The sequence below is a fragment of the Nansenia antarctica genome, assembly GCF_963989245.1.
Source record: "Nansenia antarctica genome assembly, chromosome: 5".
NCBI lineage: Eukaryota > Metazoa > Chordata > Actinopteri > Argentiniformes > Microstomatidae > Nansenia > Nansenia antarctica.
This window is the reverse complement of record NC_137690.1, coordinates 48496578-48512686: the sequence shown is the minus strand read 5'-3', so window position 1 is coordinate 48512686 and position 16109 is coordinate 48496578. Positions and strand designations below refer to the sequence as shown.

Sequence of the window (16109 nt, the reverse complement as noted above, 5' to 3'; positions counted from 1 at the left end):
GGTAGGTTATTAAGAAGCATGTGCCATGCTGTGGTATCACAGTGTGATGCTCAGCTGGGGTCTAAGAGAAGGGAATGTATTGAATTACTGCTGACCATGTCACCAACGTTAAGTTGAGTTGGGGCAGATATATGTAAATAGGCCCACTGGCATTATAGCTCACTCTTGTACATGATGAAGTTGTTGATATCTTGCAATAATAATAATAATAAAATAAAATAAAAAGGTTTTCTAAAGAACATATTATATATTTTTTTTACGTCCTGGTGCAGAAACTGATAATGATGTTTGAAAAAATAAGAAAACATGTTATGTTGCATAATCCCACGACACTGTTGTGTGGCTCTGTGGCGGCAGCAGCAGATACGTCCCTGGAGACAAACTATGTGACATACCCCGGTTAGCAGCAGATGGTGACTAATTTATCTGTCTGTTTGTGTGTTTGTTTGTGTGTGTGTGTGTGTTGTTTGTTTGTGTGTGTGTGTGTGTGTGTGTGCGTGTGTGTGTGTGTGTGTGTGTGTGTGTGTGTGTGTGTGCGCGTGCATGTGCGTGTGTGTTTGTGTGTGGATTTTCTCAGTGAGATGTGTGTTCACCTTGTCTCAATTGTATCCTAGTCTAGGCCTGGCCAATGTCAATCCACAGTACACAGTGTTTCTGTCAGGCTACCTGAGGCCTACAATGTATGATTTTTTTAAGGTATGTTTAGTTTCCAAAATAAAACATACTGCATTTGCTTGCATGATATGTGATGCATGTATCTAGCTTTGAATCCCTATCCTATTGCAAAATTAAATTAGGACTAATCCTCTTTAATTTGATTAAATGCAGTAATATGTATATATTATGCAGACAACAGTAGAAGTATTCCAGTTTCGTACAGTATGTTTTGATTTATTGTGTATATGTAATGTACAGCAGCTGATTTCATACATTAGGAAATCACTTTGTATATCTCTTATCTGAAATACAACACAAGTTGTGCCGACATCTGGCTTTTAATAAGGAACATCATTAGACCTTAGTCTTTCCCATCATTTGCTTTTTAGTGTTCTGCTCTGGCCTCAGTAAGATAATGAAACATTTTGGAAAAAAGATACAGAAAAGTAATCCAAAACTGGAGGCCAGAATGGCAAATAGCTCCACAGCTACAGTGAACTTCCCAGGGGAGCTGACATAAGCTGGGATAAAGGTGATCCAGACTGCACAGAATATGAGCATGCTGAAGGTGATGAATTTGGCTTCATTGAAGTTATCAGGCAGCTTCCGAGCCAGAAAAGCCAGAACAAAGCACACGAGAGCCAGGAGTCCTATATACCCCAACACAACCCAGAAGCCTATAGCTGAGCCCAGACTACATTCTAAAATGATATTTTCCTTATCATGCTTCATATTCTTGTAGGGGAAAGGAGGGGAGATTGTTAACCAAAGCACACAAATCAGGACCTGTATGAGAGTGAAAGCCAGAACACTGAGTCTTTGCTGTAGAGGCCCAAACCATTTCATGACATTACTGCCTGGAAGTGTAGCCCTGAAGGCCATTAACACCACTATTGTTTTCCCCAGAACACAAGAGATACAGAGGACGAAGGTGATCCCAAATGCCGTGTGGCGCAACATACAAGACCACTCAGAGGGCCGGCCAATGAAGGTAAGAGAACACAGGAAACACAATGTCAATGAGAAGAGCAGAAGGAAGCTCAGCTCTGAGTTGTTGGCCCTGACAATGGGAGTCTCTTTGTGACAATAGTAAATTAGTGTTGTTATGAGGGTCAAAAACACCCCCAGCGAAGAAAACACAGCTAAAAGTGTCCCCATTATTTCATTGTAGGCCAAGAATTCAATTTCTTTTGGAATGCAGGAGTCTCTGTTCTTGTTGGACCAGTACTCAAGTGGGCACTTCAGGCAGTCAATGGCATCTGCAGTTCGATACAAACAAAGACAACAACAATGATGCAGTGGGATTAAGAAGGAGATGAAAGGAGATGTAATACTGAACAGCCTTCCTAGCATTTACTATATTACTTTCAAGCTATGATTTGGTTTGATGTTGATCACTGGGTAGCTGTGTAGATAGAAGTGCACTTTATAAATCACCTGTAGTATTGCTGATCTCCCCTGCAGGGCACACTATACAGTCATAACAGCAGACAGGCTTGCCTTTCTGCACGGCCTTACGAGTACCTGGGGGACAGCTCTCACTGCACACAGACACAGGGACCTTACACACACACACACACACACACACACACACACAAAAAAAACATAAACAGTCTAAAGGCAGAAGTGTGTAATCAGGTAAACAGATATCTGTTTGTCAAAGTGCCTGATTTCAGGGAGAAATAAAACATAAATAAATTAATAAATAAACAAAATAACGAACAATCTTTGCCCAATCAGGGAAAATGAAAACAGATGTGTAAGTGGTTTTACCGTGGTTGCCCCTCCACCCCAGCCAATCCTGACGTTATTCATCTTAAACTGACGGCTTTCAGGCAGTGATGCATCATAGATGCCAACTGTCACGCCATCCATTGTCCCTGTGTTACTACTTTGTAAGTTGACAAGTTCATATCTTGCTGGTGAGTCTCCATTGCTATCGAAAAAGACACGTTCTCCTTCATTGGTGGTGAAATTCACTGTTTGCAGGTAATGTAAAACCTGAGAAGAAATTTAAAAGAAAATCTGAAAAAACTATGAAAAATAATAATATATACTGTATATATATATGTGTATGTTATAAGATTACACAGATACATCTGACACAACTTCAGTTGTCCTTGCTTACCTGCCATGGCTGAATGTGTTTGTGTTGAGCACATCTCCCATTAGAGAAGGGGCCCTGGCTTTCCTCACATGTAAACAGGTTGTGAAGGGCATGAGCGACTGCATACACAGACTTGTAAACATTATTAGTGAATCTCAGCTCAGACACATCTGTGAACTTGTTTTGCACATCTCTTAAACTCTCAGACCCATTGCATGGCTTTCTTTGGGTTTGTATAGTCACACTCAGGTTAGTCAGGAAACAGTCGAACACAGTCTCCCAGAAATCTCTGAGAAACATGCTGTTGGGGAACTGAGAAGGGTGGACCTCTCTTAGGTGCTTTTCCAACCCAGGGATCTGAGCCCTGCTCACAGTGAAGCCTATGGAGCCCACCAGGATGCTGTGTCCCTCACTAGCAGTCAGAGAGTGGTCTGTGATCCAGGCATCGCTGCCTATCCACTGCAGCCCTGTGATATTTTGTCTGTAGAGCTCCTTCACCAGAACCTTGATCTCTCTGTGGCTCATAAAGGCCATGATGACCTTGGAACTGGACTGTTTTATGATCTCTACAATCTTGAGCAGCTTATGGAGTGGACCTGTTTGCTCAAATGCTTCCGAATACTCAATACATACTCCCTCCTCCTGTGCTGTTTGTATAAAGGTGGCCAGGCCATTGTGGCCATAATCGTTTTCACTACTTATAGCACCCACCCAGGTCCAGCCAAAATGTTTGACCAGCTTTGCCAGCGCTCTGCTCTGGTAGAAGTCACTGGGGATGGTTCTGAAGAAGGAGGGGTACTTCTCTCTGTTGCTGAGACACGCACAGGTGGCAAAGTGGCTGATCTATTTTGTTATGGGGAAAAAAGAGACTTTTCAAATCAGTGACAATATTCTATGAACATTTTAAACATACCAAAAATAAGTAGATTAATAATTGTCTTAAAGCATTTCCTTCCAAAAGTTTGCAAGATATCCAAGATTCTGGATTTTTATTTCAAAATGGGTAGGTTTTGCAGCTAGTAAAACTTGATTCACATTCAGTTTGTTTACTCTTTTTTGAAGGAAAAGCAAAAAAAGGTCAATCTTTTTCTTACCACAGGTATTTTAAAACTCCCAACAACATGTGCAAATCCAATAGTTGGTGTTGATCCTGAATGTCCAAGGATGGCCTGGACTGTGTCGAGTTTGGTGCAGCTGTTCTCATTGATTATCTTCTTTTCTCCACTCACCAAGTTCATTGCAGCTCTCAGTATATCCATAGTACCACAGTTGTTGTAGATTTTATACCCAAGTTTAACACCTGGTAGAATGTCATTGTTTCTATTGATCTCCTCAACTGCAAAGATCATTACTTGAGCAAACTTGAATTCTCTGAAATTAGAGCTAGAAATGTAAACAGTAGTTGTATGTAAACAGAACATTTCTAAAACCTGAAAACACATATACATCCATATCATGAATGTCTAACAAAGCGTGCATGTTCAACAACTTGATTGAAAATGCCAATGTATATGAATTTTGCTAGTACAAATATACATACTTTTGGCATTTCCGTATTTTGGGGATCGTCTGATAGCTGTTCATGATGGCTCCATCGTGCCCGGTCCGAAATGAGAAGATGCCTCCGATGACGATGTCCCCATCCTTCTCCAGCTCTGGCAGCTCTGCCGTACCCAGCAGCCTGCATACAGGGTCTCCCTCCCCGATCAGCAGGGCCAAGAGGACCAGCTCCAGCAGTGGCATGGCTCTACAGGCCAGGTTCTGGCATCCCAGCCGCCGCCTCATGGCTTTTATAGCCAAGGCTGGAGAACAGCAGCAGCTGATATGGCTCTCACAATAGTATTCAACCTGGAGGAGGAGGGCCTCAGGAGAATCTGAGCCCCACACAGGAACGAGAGGCTGGAGATCCTTTCAGCCTCTGACGAAAGGTGTCTCATTATGTTTTTTTTATGCTTTTTAATGTTTTGACTTAGGGAAAATAAGGAACAATTATAACAACCAAATTACATCAGACTCTTTGTGATATACTGTATGATCTCTTATATTATATTGCATTTTGGTGATTAACAATAAATAAACGTAATGGACGCAGAGTTGAACTTAATGAAAGGAGGGGTAATTTGAACTGAATGTCACCGTGGTGGTCAGTGTCACAGCTCCGCCCCTGGCTCATCAGCCGTCTATCAGTGGTGCCAGGTGTGGCCGATTAAGACCGCGACTGGCTCCTACTTAAGCTCTGCTCCTGCTTCCAGTCAACGCCAGATCGTAGCCATTTATGGATTCCCTGCCTGCCGACCTCCTGCCTGCCTGACTACCCTGCTCCCTGCCTGACCCCTGCCTGCCTGACACTACTCCTCCTGCCTGATCCCCTGCCTGCCTGACTACCTGCTACCTGCCTGACCCTCCCTCCGCCTGTCTGCCGACCACTCCGCCTGCCTGACCCCCTGCCTGTCTGCCGACCACTCCGCCTGCTTGACCCCCAGCCTGTCTGCCGACCACTCCGCCTGCCTGACTCCCTGCCTGTCTGCCGACCACTCCGCCTGCCTGATCCCCTGCCTGTCTGACTACCTGCCTGCCTGCCTGACCCCCTGCCTGTGCTACAACCTCCAGCCTGCTCCCCCTGACACCCCAACCCTTACAAATAAATCACTATTATTGGTGTACTACCTGTTCTCTGTTGTCTGCTTCTGGGTTCCACCCTCTGGTCGTGACAGTACGATCTGGCCATGTCGAACCCAGCAGACAGTCCGTCAGATGGTTAATAGTAATTACACCGTGTTGGAGAAACACGACTCCCTCCTACAGGAGATAGTGGGAAGGCTCCATGACATGAACACAACTCTGACCAGTTTCCAGGGCGCGGGAGTAGCCGCCGCCGCCGCTGCTAGCGCCACACCGACCGCTCCCCAGCTCCCGCCCGCTCCAGTGATCCGAGAGCCCCGGGTCCCCATGCCGGATCGTTACGACGGTAAACAGGGTTGCTGTCGTTCCTTCCTCATGCAGTGTGAGCTAGTGATGGAACAACAGCCTACGTCCTTCTCCACGGACCGGGGTCGGGTCTGCCTGGTAATCGGTCTCCTCCGTGGGGTCGCTCTGGAGTGGGCGTCGGCGCTGTGGGAGAGACAGGACCCGCTCACTGCTTCCTACTCAGCTTTCTCCGGTGAGATGAGGAAGATATTCTATCACCCGGTCCGGGGCCAGGACGCTTCCAAACGCCTCACCCTCCGTCAAGGTACTCTGAGTGTAGCTGACTATGCAATTAGTTTCCGCACCCTGGCAGCTGAGAGTGGGTGGAACGACGCAGCCCTCGTCGCGGCGTTCACCGGTGGACTCGCTGAAACCATCAAGGACGAGCTGGTGTCACATCCCGAGCCCTCCGACCTGGATGGATTAATCTCCCTGGCCATCAGAGTGGATAATCGCCTCTCAGAACGGAGACGGGAACGCGGAAGTCGTCCCCCCATTAGCTTCGTCACCCGGCGTGCTTCATCTATTCCAGACCCTATAAATTATTCTCGTTCTTTTCAGCCCAACGTCACTCCTAGAGAGGAGACGTCCTCTGTCCCCGAACCCATGCAGCTTGGTTGGATGCGTCTCAGCCAGGAGGAGCGCCGCCGGCGTTTTGAGAACAACAGCTGCCTTTACTGTGGGGAGCTCGGTCATTACCTCTCCACCTGTCCCACTCGGCCGTTAAACCGGCAGGCTCATCAGGAGAGGGGAGGACCCTAACGAGGCTATCTCTGCCTCTCCCCGCACCCGGACCCAGCTCAACGCCACTATCACCGTTAAAGGTCAGTCCACTGTGTTCCCTGCTCTCATTGACTCTGGTGCTGATGGCAATTTTATGGATGTGTCTCTGGTGGAGCAGTTAGGTCTCTCCACCAGTCCCCTAGACGTGCCCCTAGAGGCCATCGCATTGGATGGCAGGCTCCTCGCCAAGGTTACGGATAGGACGGAGCCTGTGTCAATGTTACTGTCCGGCAATCACCAGGAGGAGGTGAGTTTTTTCATCACGTGCATCCCCATGCTCCCATTGTTCTGGGTCACCCCTGGCTGGCTAGACATAACCCTAATATCAACTGGGCCCACGCCAGGGTAGATAGTTGGAGCCTCGAGTGTCATGCCACCTGCCTCCGGTCCGCTGTGTCTACTTCTGTTTCCTCCCAGGCGCCCAGACCAGAGGTCCCTGACCTTTCTTCTATCCCGCCGGAGTATCAGGACCTCCAGCAGGTGTTCTGTAAACAGCTAGCTCTCTCCCTACCCCCTCATCGGCCCTATGATTGCGCCATTGACTTGCTGCCCGGCGCACCTCTTCCTAGCAGCCGCCTGTACAGCATCTCCAAACCCGAACGGGTGGCCATGGAATGCTACATCAATGACTCCCTGGCTGCTGGCCTCATCCGTCCTTCCTCCTCACCCGTGGGCGCTGTTTTTTTCTTTGTTGTTAAGAAGGACAAGACTCTGCGGCCCTGCATAGACTACAGGGGGCTTAACAACATCACTGTCAATAATTCTTACCCTTTACCCCTCATGAACACTGCCTTCGATTCTCTCCAGGGAGCCACGGTGTTTACTAAGCTCGACCTCCGTAATGCCTACCACCTGGTTCGTATACGAGAGGGGGATGAGTGGAAAACAGGGTTGAACACCCCTTTAGGTCACTTTGAATACCTGGTCATGCCTTTTGGCCTCACTAATGCTCCTGCTGTATTTCAGGCCTTAGTTAATGATGTCCTCAGAGACATGATAGGCCATTTTGTATTTGTTTACCTTGATGACATTTACATTTTTTCAAGGGACCCAGTCACCCATGTCCAGCATGTCCATCGGGTACTTCAGCGTCTCCTCGAGAACCGGCTTTTTGTGAAGAGGGAGAAGTGCGGATTCCATGTCCCGTCTGTATCGTTCCTGGGTTACATCGTCTCCAATGGACAGGTGAGGATGGACCCTGCTAAGGTGAGAGCAGTCCTGGAGTGGCCCGTCCCCAGTAACCGTAAGCAGCTCCAGAGATTCTTAGGGTTTGCCAATTTTTATAGGCGGTTCATCCGCAACTATAGCCGTGTCGCGGTCCCACTCACTGCTCTCACTTCCACTTCCCGTCAGTACCTTAATTAAAATTAATTAATTAATTACCTATGGACCCCCGAGGCTGAGAAGGCCTTCCTCGACCTTAAGACCCGCTTTACCTCGGCTCCCATTCTCATTCTGCCGGACCCCTCCAGGCAGTTCGTGGTGGAGGTGGATGCCTCAGACATCAGGGTGGGGGCTGTCCTCTCCCAACGTTCTACTGACGGTAAGGTCCATCCCTGCGCCTTCCTGTCCCACCGTATCTCTCCAGCGGAGAGAAACTATGACGTTGGGAACCGTGAGCTGCTGGCCGTGAAGCTGGCGTTAGAGGAATGGAGGCATTGGCTGGAGGGCTCGGAACAACCTTTCCTCGTTTGGACCGACCACAGAAACTTGGAGTACATCCGTTCGGCTAAACGGCTCAATTCCCGCCAGGCCAGATGGGCGCTGTTTTTTGGCCGTTTTAATTTTTCTCTTACTTTCAGGCCGGGATCCAGGAACGTGAAGCCCGATGCCCTGTCTCGCCTGTATGACAAGGAGGGTGAGACCAGTGCATCCCTGGACACCATCATGCCGGCCACCTGCGTGGTCGCGGCCGTCACCTGGGAGATTGAGGAGGCGGTCAGGACCGCTCAGCCCGACCCTGGAAACGGTCCTTCTGGTCGCCTATTCGTCCCTGACACGGTGAGATCCCGAGTGCTGCTATGGGCTCACGCATCCACCCTCACCTGCCACCCTGGGGTGACTAGGACCCTGGCGTTCCTCCGCCGGCGCTTTTGGTGGGCAACCATGCCTGAGGACACCAAGGCCTGTCCTGTGTGTGCCCGGAACAAGTCATCCAACCGGCCCAGTTCTGGCCTACTGCGCCCTCTGCCCATTCCCCGTCGCCCCTGGTCCCATGTGGCCCTGGATTTTGTTTCTGGTCTGCCGATGTCTGATGGTAAGACTGTTATTTTGACTGTTGTCGACCGTTTTAGCAAGTTTGCCCACTTTCTGCCCCTGCCCAAGCTTCCTTCCGCCAGGGAGACGGCGGATCTTTTGGTGAGGGAGGTGTTCCGGCCCCACGGCCTACCCACTGACGTGGTGTCTGATCGGGGACCACAGTTCACCTCTGCGGTTTGGAAGGCCTTCTGCTCCGCCCTTGGGGCGTCCATCAGCCTGACTTCTGGGTTCCACCCTCAGACCAACGGCCAGGCGGAGAGGGCCAACCAGAAGCTGGAGTCCACCCTGCGCTGCTTGGTGTCAGCCAACCCTTCTACCTGGGCGTCCCAATTACCGTGGGTGGAGTACGCCCACAACACCCTGACTACCTCGGCCACAGGTATGTCACCATTTCAGTGCCTTTACGGCTATCAGCCTCCTCTGTTCCCATTCCAGGAGGAGGAGATCCTGGTTCCGTCCGTCCAGGCTCACCTCCGCCGCTGCCATAGGACCTGGCATCGGGCCCGTGCCACCCTTCTTCGGTCCTCTGGGCGTTATCAACGACAGGCCAACCGTCGGCGTGTCCCTGCTCCCAATTATTCTCCTGGAGAGGTGCTGGGTCCCTCGGCGACATATCCTCGACCCTACGGTCGTCCAGGACTTCCACCGCCGACACCCCGGCAAGCCTGGTGGTCCGCCCAGAGGCGTCCGTCAGAGGGGGGATACTGTCACAGCTCCGCCCCTGGCTCATCAGCCGTCTATCAGTGGTGCCAGGTGTGGCCGATTAAGACCGCGACTGGCTCCTACTTAAGCTCTGCTCCTGCTTCCAGTCAACGCCAGATCGTAGCCATTTATGGATTCCCTGGCTGCCGACCTCCTGCCTGCCTGACTACCCTGCTCCCTGCCTGACCCCTGCCTGCCTGACACTACTCCTCCTACCTGATCCCCTGCCTGCCTGACTACCTGCTACCTGCCTGACCCTCCGCCTGTCTGCCGACCACTCCGCCTGCCTGACCCCCTGCCTGTCTGCCGACCACTCCGCCTGCCTGACCCCCAGCCTGTCTGCCGACCACTCCGCCTGCCTGACCCCCTGCCTGTCTGCCGACCACTCCGCCTGCCTGATCCCCTGCCTGTCTGACTACCTGCCTGCCTGCCTGACCCCCTGCCTGTGCTACAGCCTCCAGCCTGCTCCCCCTGACACCCCAACCCTTACAAATAAATCACTATTATTGTTGTACTACCTGTTCTCTGTTGTCTGCTTCTGGGTTCCGCCCTCTGGTGGTGACAGTCAGAGGTGGTAGATTTCCAAACGTATGCTGTGATCCTTTAAGGATAGATTTATTCATGCTAATGAACAATATATACATTTTAAGTCAATATAGAAATGTAATCATCAAACTGTAGCCTACATTGCATTTTTAAACGAGCATTCATAAGGATTTGGATGGCATTTTGGCCATCATGCTCTTTTTGGTATTTTTTTCTGGTTTCAGTAAGATGATATAACATTTTGGTGCAAATATACAGATAAGTAAACCAAAACTGGAGGCCAGAATGGCAAATATCTCCACAGCTACAGTGAACTTCCCAGGAGAGCTGACATAAGCTGGGATAAAGGTGATCCAGACAGCACAGAATATGATCATGCTGAAGGTGATGAATTTGGCTTCATTGAAGTTATCAGGCAGCTTTCGAGCCAGAAAAGCCAGCACAAAGCACAAGAGAGCCAGGAGTCCTATATACCCTAACACAGCCCAGAAGCCTATAGCTGAGCCCAGACTACATTCTAGAATTATCTTTTCTTTAAAGTGCTTCAAATTCTTGTAGGGGAAAGGAGGCGAGATTGTTAACCAAAGCACACAAATCAGGACCTGTATGAGAGTGAAAGCCAGAACACTGAGTCTTTGCTGTGGAGGACCAAACAATTTCATGACATTACTGCCTGGAAGTGTAGCCCTGAAGGCCATCAACACCACTATTGTTTTCCCCAGAACACAAGCCATACAGAGGACGAAGGTGATCCCAAACGCTGTGTGGCGCAGCATACAGGACCACTCTGTGGGCCGGCCAATGAAGGTAAGAGAACACAGGAAACACAACATCAGCGAGAAGAGCAGAAGGAAGCTCAGCTCTGAGTTGTTGGCCCTGACAATGGGAGTGTTCTTGTATCTGAAGAAAATGCACGCCACAATGCTCGTCAGGCAGGTTCCTAGCAAGGAGACAGCTGTAAGCAGAGCCCCCATGATTTCCGCATAGGATAGAAATTCAGTCTCCTTCTTCTTGCACTCATCTCTCTGCTTATTCGACCAGAATTCAGGATGACATCGCTCACAGGTGGGGGAATCTACAAATTCAATGTGAAAACAATATGTGACAGCAGCTGGTGAAATCGGGAACAAGTCAGCAACCAATCAAAACGTTCAGTGCTATTCTGAAAAATGTAAATAAATGTCAACGTTGTTGAAAATCAATGACACACTCGCTAATCAAGCCAAAACATTGCAATGCAATGGATTCGGTGAGTAATCCCCACTACTCTACACTAACTAAGTAGTTAGTTATGAAATAGCTATTAATTAGTTATCGTTAATAAGTTTCGTATTATACTCAAGATCAGATCACATACGATAATTAACAATAATCTCGTTTTAATAACATACGGTCACGTTATTCTGAGAAAGTTATCTTGTTATGATGAAATAATGATCTTGCTATTACATATCGTTTTAACATGATCAGATCATGTAAGATCATGTTATTACGATAGTACGAACACGACGATCATTCGATAACGACATATATTCAACGTTATAATTTGGCCAGATTTGTGCTATCCATAGTGTTGAGGCTTATGGCCGAGTACTGATGCAGTCCATGATGCCAGCTGTAGTGAGCAGGGTGCACAAGCAAAATAAATGTGTTAGATTATTGATAAATTATTAATTAACCTCTTTAATTTATAAAAGTAGCTTTATGAAGTTGAAAATTAGCTGGCCCACCTTTCTGGGTAAACAATGTGGAAAACATGCCATTGAGCTTATTAAAAGTAACCAGGGATGCATCTTGTTTGCTGTGCCACATTTTACCAACTTAACAGACTTTACATTTTAAACAAAGTCGGGGTGGCAGCCAATTTAAAACTGCGGAGGGCTATTTTAATGAACCAATGTAATCAATATTATTAGCAAGCACCCTACTCATTAGTGAAAACTCTTACTGAGTGACTTAAACAGAAGGGCTATGTACTGTAATAAAAAGCCAAACTTTATAATAATGTGATCATATCTTGTTATGATGATATAACTTATAACAACAACACACCTTTATTTTAAGTATGTGACCTTATCTCATTGTAACAAGATCATTTTCAATTATCTAATTCAATTGACTATACCTGTGATGTTGCTGATCTCCCCCTCTGCACATGGTATACAGTCATAACAGCAGACAGGCTTTCCTTTCTGCACGGCCTTACGAGTACCTGGGGGACAGCTCTCACTGCACACAGACACAGGCACCTGTAATGGAGCACAGATCAGTGACATTTTAGAGCAGTGCAACTCATCTAGAATGTACTATTTGATATTTACATTAAATATCTATATCTAATATATATTTTGAAGCAATTTAAGCTAACGTTGGTTAGCTCTAAGCTGGTAACTAATCAATCCCACCTGTTTACTATTCCTTGCCCAAACTAAGGAGCCATTTTCCACAATTAACTGTCTGTCCTGAGGTAAAGACGCATCATAGAGACCCACGTTGACAAGCTCCACACTACCGTCCTCTTTTGGCTGCCAGTTTATGATCTCATACTTTGCAGCGGGGTCTCCATTCTTGTTGAAATACACTTCCTCCCCCTCCTTTGTTCTGAACCGCACCTTTTTCACAAGATCCAAAATCTAAAAAGACATTTACATTTTACATTTTTGGCATTTAGCAGACGCCTGTATGCAAAGCGACTTACAACAAATACATAAGTAACTGAATCATCTATCCATCAGTCATAACAAGAAAAAGTATTAAAAAAATCTGTAGAAAAACTGTACAGGAGGGTAGAGGATGAACAGGTCTTAAGAGGGACAGTTCAAGTGTAGCCTGAAGAGATGGGTCTTCAGTCTACGGCGGAATATAGGTAGTGATTGGTTCATTATATACAAGTACATTTGAGTCTGTGAAGGGATTAATTACTCGACATGATACGATTTGAAACCATCTATTGTGAAAAACTCAATGTTCACACATACAGTATGTGTTATTGTAGTTCCAAGCACGCCTTTCCTGTTACTCCTACCTCAGTGCTCAACTCACCATCCGGGGCTCTGGCAGGGCCTTGTTGCCACATGTCGTCCCACAGCTGAGAACTTTATGGAGGGCATAGGCCACAGCATGCACTCCTTTATAGACATTATTAAAGATGGCCATGAAAGACAGGTCAGTGAAGGTGTTTTGCAGTCCGGACAAATCCTCATTGCCCGTGCACTTCCTCTGAGCATCCCCACGGCCCTCCCTCGGTCTGAACCTGCACTGAAACAGCGCCTCCCAGAACTCTGTGAAAAGGGCGCTGCCCGAGGACTTGAGAGGCTTCACATCCAAGATGAACTCCTTCATCCCAGTCACTCTGGCTTTGGGGATGGACAACCCTATGGCACCGTGCAGGGCCTGGTAACCCTCCACCCGTGCGATGAAGGGGTCTGAGATCCAACCCTCGGTGCCCACCCACTGGTAGCCCGTCACGTTTTGCCGGGCCAGCTCAGGCATGATCACTTGCAGGTCCAGGGGAGAGAGGAAGGTGACGATGACCTGCGACATGGAGGTCTTGATGATCTCCATCAACCTCCGCAGCTTCTCCGGAGGGTCGTTCCTGAAGAAGGCCTCGGAGTATTCCAGGCAGATGCCCAGCTGCTGGGCTGTCTCTGTGAACGTGGCCATACCTACAGTATATAATAACATATTCTGTTTAGCCGACACTTTTATCCAAAGCGATTTACATTGCAGTGAGTGCATACATTTTTCAGTATATATAGTCCCAGCGGGAATCGAACCCACAACCTAAGCATTGTTAGCGCCATGCTCTACCAACTGAGCCACAGAGGACCATACCGTTGTTGCCATAATCGTCGTCGGTTCTGATGGCGCCCACCCAGGTCCAGCCGAAGTGCTTGACCAGCTGTGCCAGCGCTCTGCTCTGGTGGTAGTCACTGGGGATGGTTCTGAGGAAGGACGGGTACCGGACTTTGTCACTGAGACACGCGCAGGTGGCAAAGTGGCTGATCTAGGGAAACGGTTTACACAGGGTTAACTCATGTTGGGAAAGATCACAGGTTACGATGTACATTCACTGTCTGTAAACATGTATAACACATCAATAATACAGGATTAAATCATGGTGGAAAAATGTTTGATTGCAGTGCAACAGAACTCATGGATATGGTTGACATTAAAGATAAACCTGATTATTGATGACAGATGCCTCCCTGGGTGACCAGACCTACCCACCAGTGGGATGTAAAAGGACCCAACAACAGTAGCGATGGCGCTGCTTAGAGATGAGGAGGACTCTCCTAGGATGGCCTGGACGTGGGCTGGTTTAGAACAGCGCTTCCCTGAAGCAGAGGCTGTCTCGTTGTAATCGTTAGCTAGGGTCAGTGCCACCCTCATAGCCCTGGATATAGCGCCACAGGAGTCGTACAGCTTGTACCCCAGTGAGACGCCAGGCAGCAGGGATGTGCTGTTGTTGATCTCCTCAATGGCAAAAAGCATAGCCTGGGCGTAGTGAAACGCCCTGAAATTCAGACTGGTCCAAAATGAGAGATGTTAACGTGAGGGTTTGAAGCTGGAGATGAAGATGGCATTTTATGCAGAACCCAAGAGGAAAAAAGTTTACTTGAGTGTAATAAACTCCTATGTGCACAAATACCATCAATTTGTTTGATTTCAAATACCCGCTTTTCGAGTATAGAGTCAAACATATTTAAAAGATCGGGGAAAAGTATATTTTGCATACTTTTTTTTCCACTTGAGAAGGTACATAAATTAATATTTTGTTATGATTCATCAAAATGTCCTGATTCTATAACCCCAGGAAATCAGATATTTTGAATGTCTGTACCTTCCCCTTGAAATGAACCAGTAGCCTTTTCTCAGAACATACTTTATGTCTTGCCAATCCTAACCCTGGCTATAAGAAGATGCTTACCTGGTGCACTGCACAGGCTTTGGGTTGTGTGTGTAGGCGTGATATCTGTTCTCATAGCTGCTGTGGAAGGAGAATATCCCCCCCAAGATGATGTCTCCGTCCTTGGACAGCTGGGGGTACTCTGGCCCCCCTCTGCGCCTGCACACTGGCTCCTCAGCCATGGATAGATGGTCAACTGTCACCAGCAACAGCTGTAGGATGGTCCATCCCTGCTCCGGCCATCTCTGTGTAGACAGCATGGTTCACGGCTGGCATCACAGGCGCCCGAACAGAGGCAGGGCAGGGCTGACGCCCATATTTATACAGTGTGGCACAATGCGATAACAGAGAAACAGTACAGATATACCCCACGGGGAGGTAGAGTACCGCTGGGTCTCCCGGGCGTTGTCAGGGTGATTGAGAAAAACTTTTACTCTAGAACTTGAGTAAAACTGTGATTGAAAGGCTTGAGAGGTTATTTGGTGTCTGTTTCAGTCTGTGGTCCTAGAAATGACTGTTGATGCTAATGTGGTTACAAAAAAAAAGATTTAAGTCGATTGTTATGTTAAAATTGCTTCAAAACGTTCTCTTATATCAACACACCTTTCTGCTTTTGGTTGAACATTGTCAGTGTGGTTTGCACTAGCTCACACATAGGGTGATGACAATGTAGGCCTATTATCTTGACTTAAAGGAGGCAGGAAGGGCTAAAAAATCAGACTGGAGATGTTTTATCATTTTTGAAATCAGTTTTTCAGGTTTTATTTGATCTACTATTGCAGTACAGCATGCACTATAGCCATTTCACGACAAACATTCTGTACTTGAAGAGTGATATCCCTGTTTAGGAATACCTTATTTTGCATTGGACATGTGCTGTAGGTTCATGTAGCTATTATGCTGCAAATTCCATGTACAGTACATATGCCCCTGTATGTGCAAGCACATATACAGTATGCTGTGGACATCAGTTCTATGTGGTCAGGTGTAAGTAGTCAACATGGTTTTGGATGAGATAGCAGACCATGCCAGTCCAGAGCAAGCCAGTGAGGGAGAGGGTCAGAGAGAGGCTGGTGTGGGAGGTCCTGATCTGGGTCAGAGAACAGCAGGCGCAGGGGGGGAGCCAGCCTGTGGAAGCAGAGCCAAGCTGTCATTGGCAGCTGGGGGGAGAACAGTGCT

At 47.8% G+C, this 16109-nt stretch overlaps 2 protein-coding genes across 2 annotated transcripts; both read right to left on the bottom strand.

Moving 5' to 3' along the window:
• Positions 1-1011: 1011 nt before the first annotated feature.
• Positions 1012-4549, bottom strand: LOC308158078 (extracellular calcium-sensing receptor-like; the record flags this gene model as incomplete). Its single annotated transcript, XM_080531670.1, has 6 exons — positions 1012-1916; positions 2095-2218; positions 2464-2658; positions 2786-3607; positions 3859-4147; positions 4305-4549. 6 exons carry the CDS (start codon positions 4547-4549, stop codon positions 1012-1014), a joined length of 2580 nt encoding a protein of 859 aa, XP_080387796.1.
• Positions 4550-10182: 5633 nt separating this feature from the next.
• LOC308156997 (extracellular calcium-sensing receptor-like) lies at positions 10183-15190 on the bottom strand (the record flags this gene model as incomplete). Its single annotated transcript, XM_080530466.1, has 7 exons — positions 10183-11096; positions 12147-12270; positions 12427-12654; positions 13064-13686; positions 13856-14027; positions 14252-14549; positions 14952-15190. The coding sequence occupies 7 exons, from the start codon at positions 15188-15190 to the stop codon at positions 10183-10185; spliced, it is 2598 nt and encodes an 865-aa protein (XP_080386592.1).
• Positions 15191-16109: the final 919 nt, after the last annotated feature.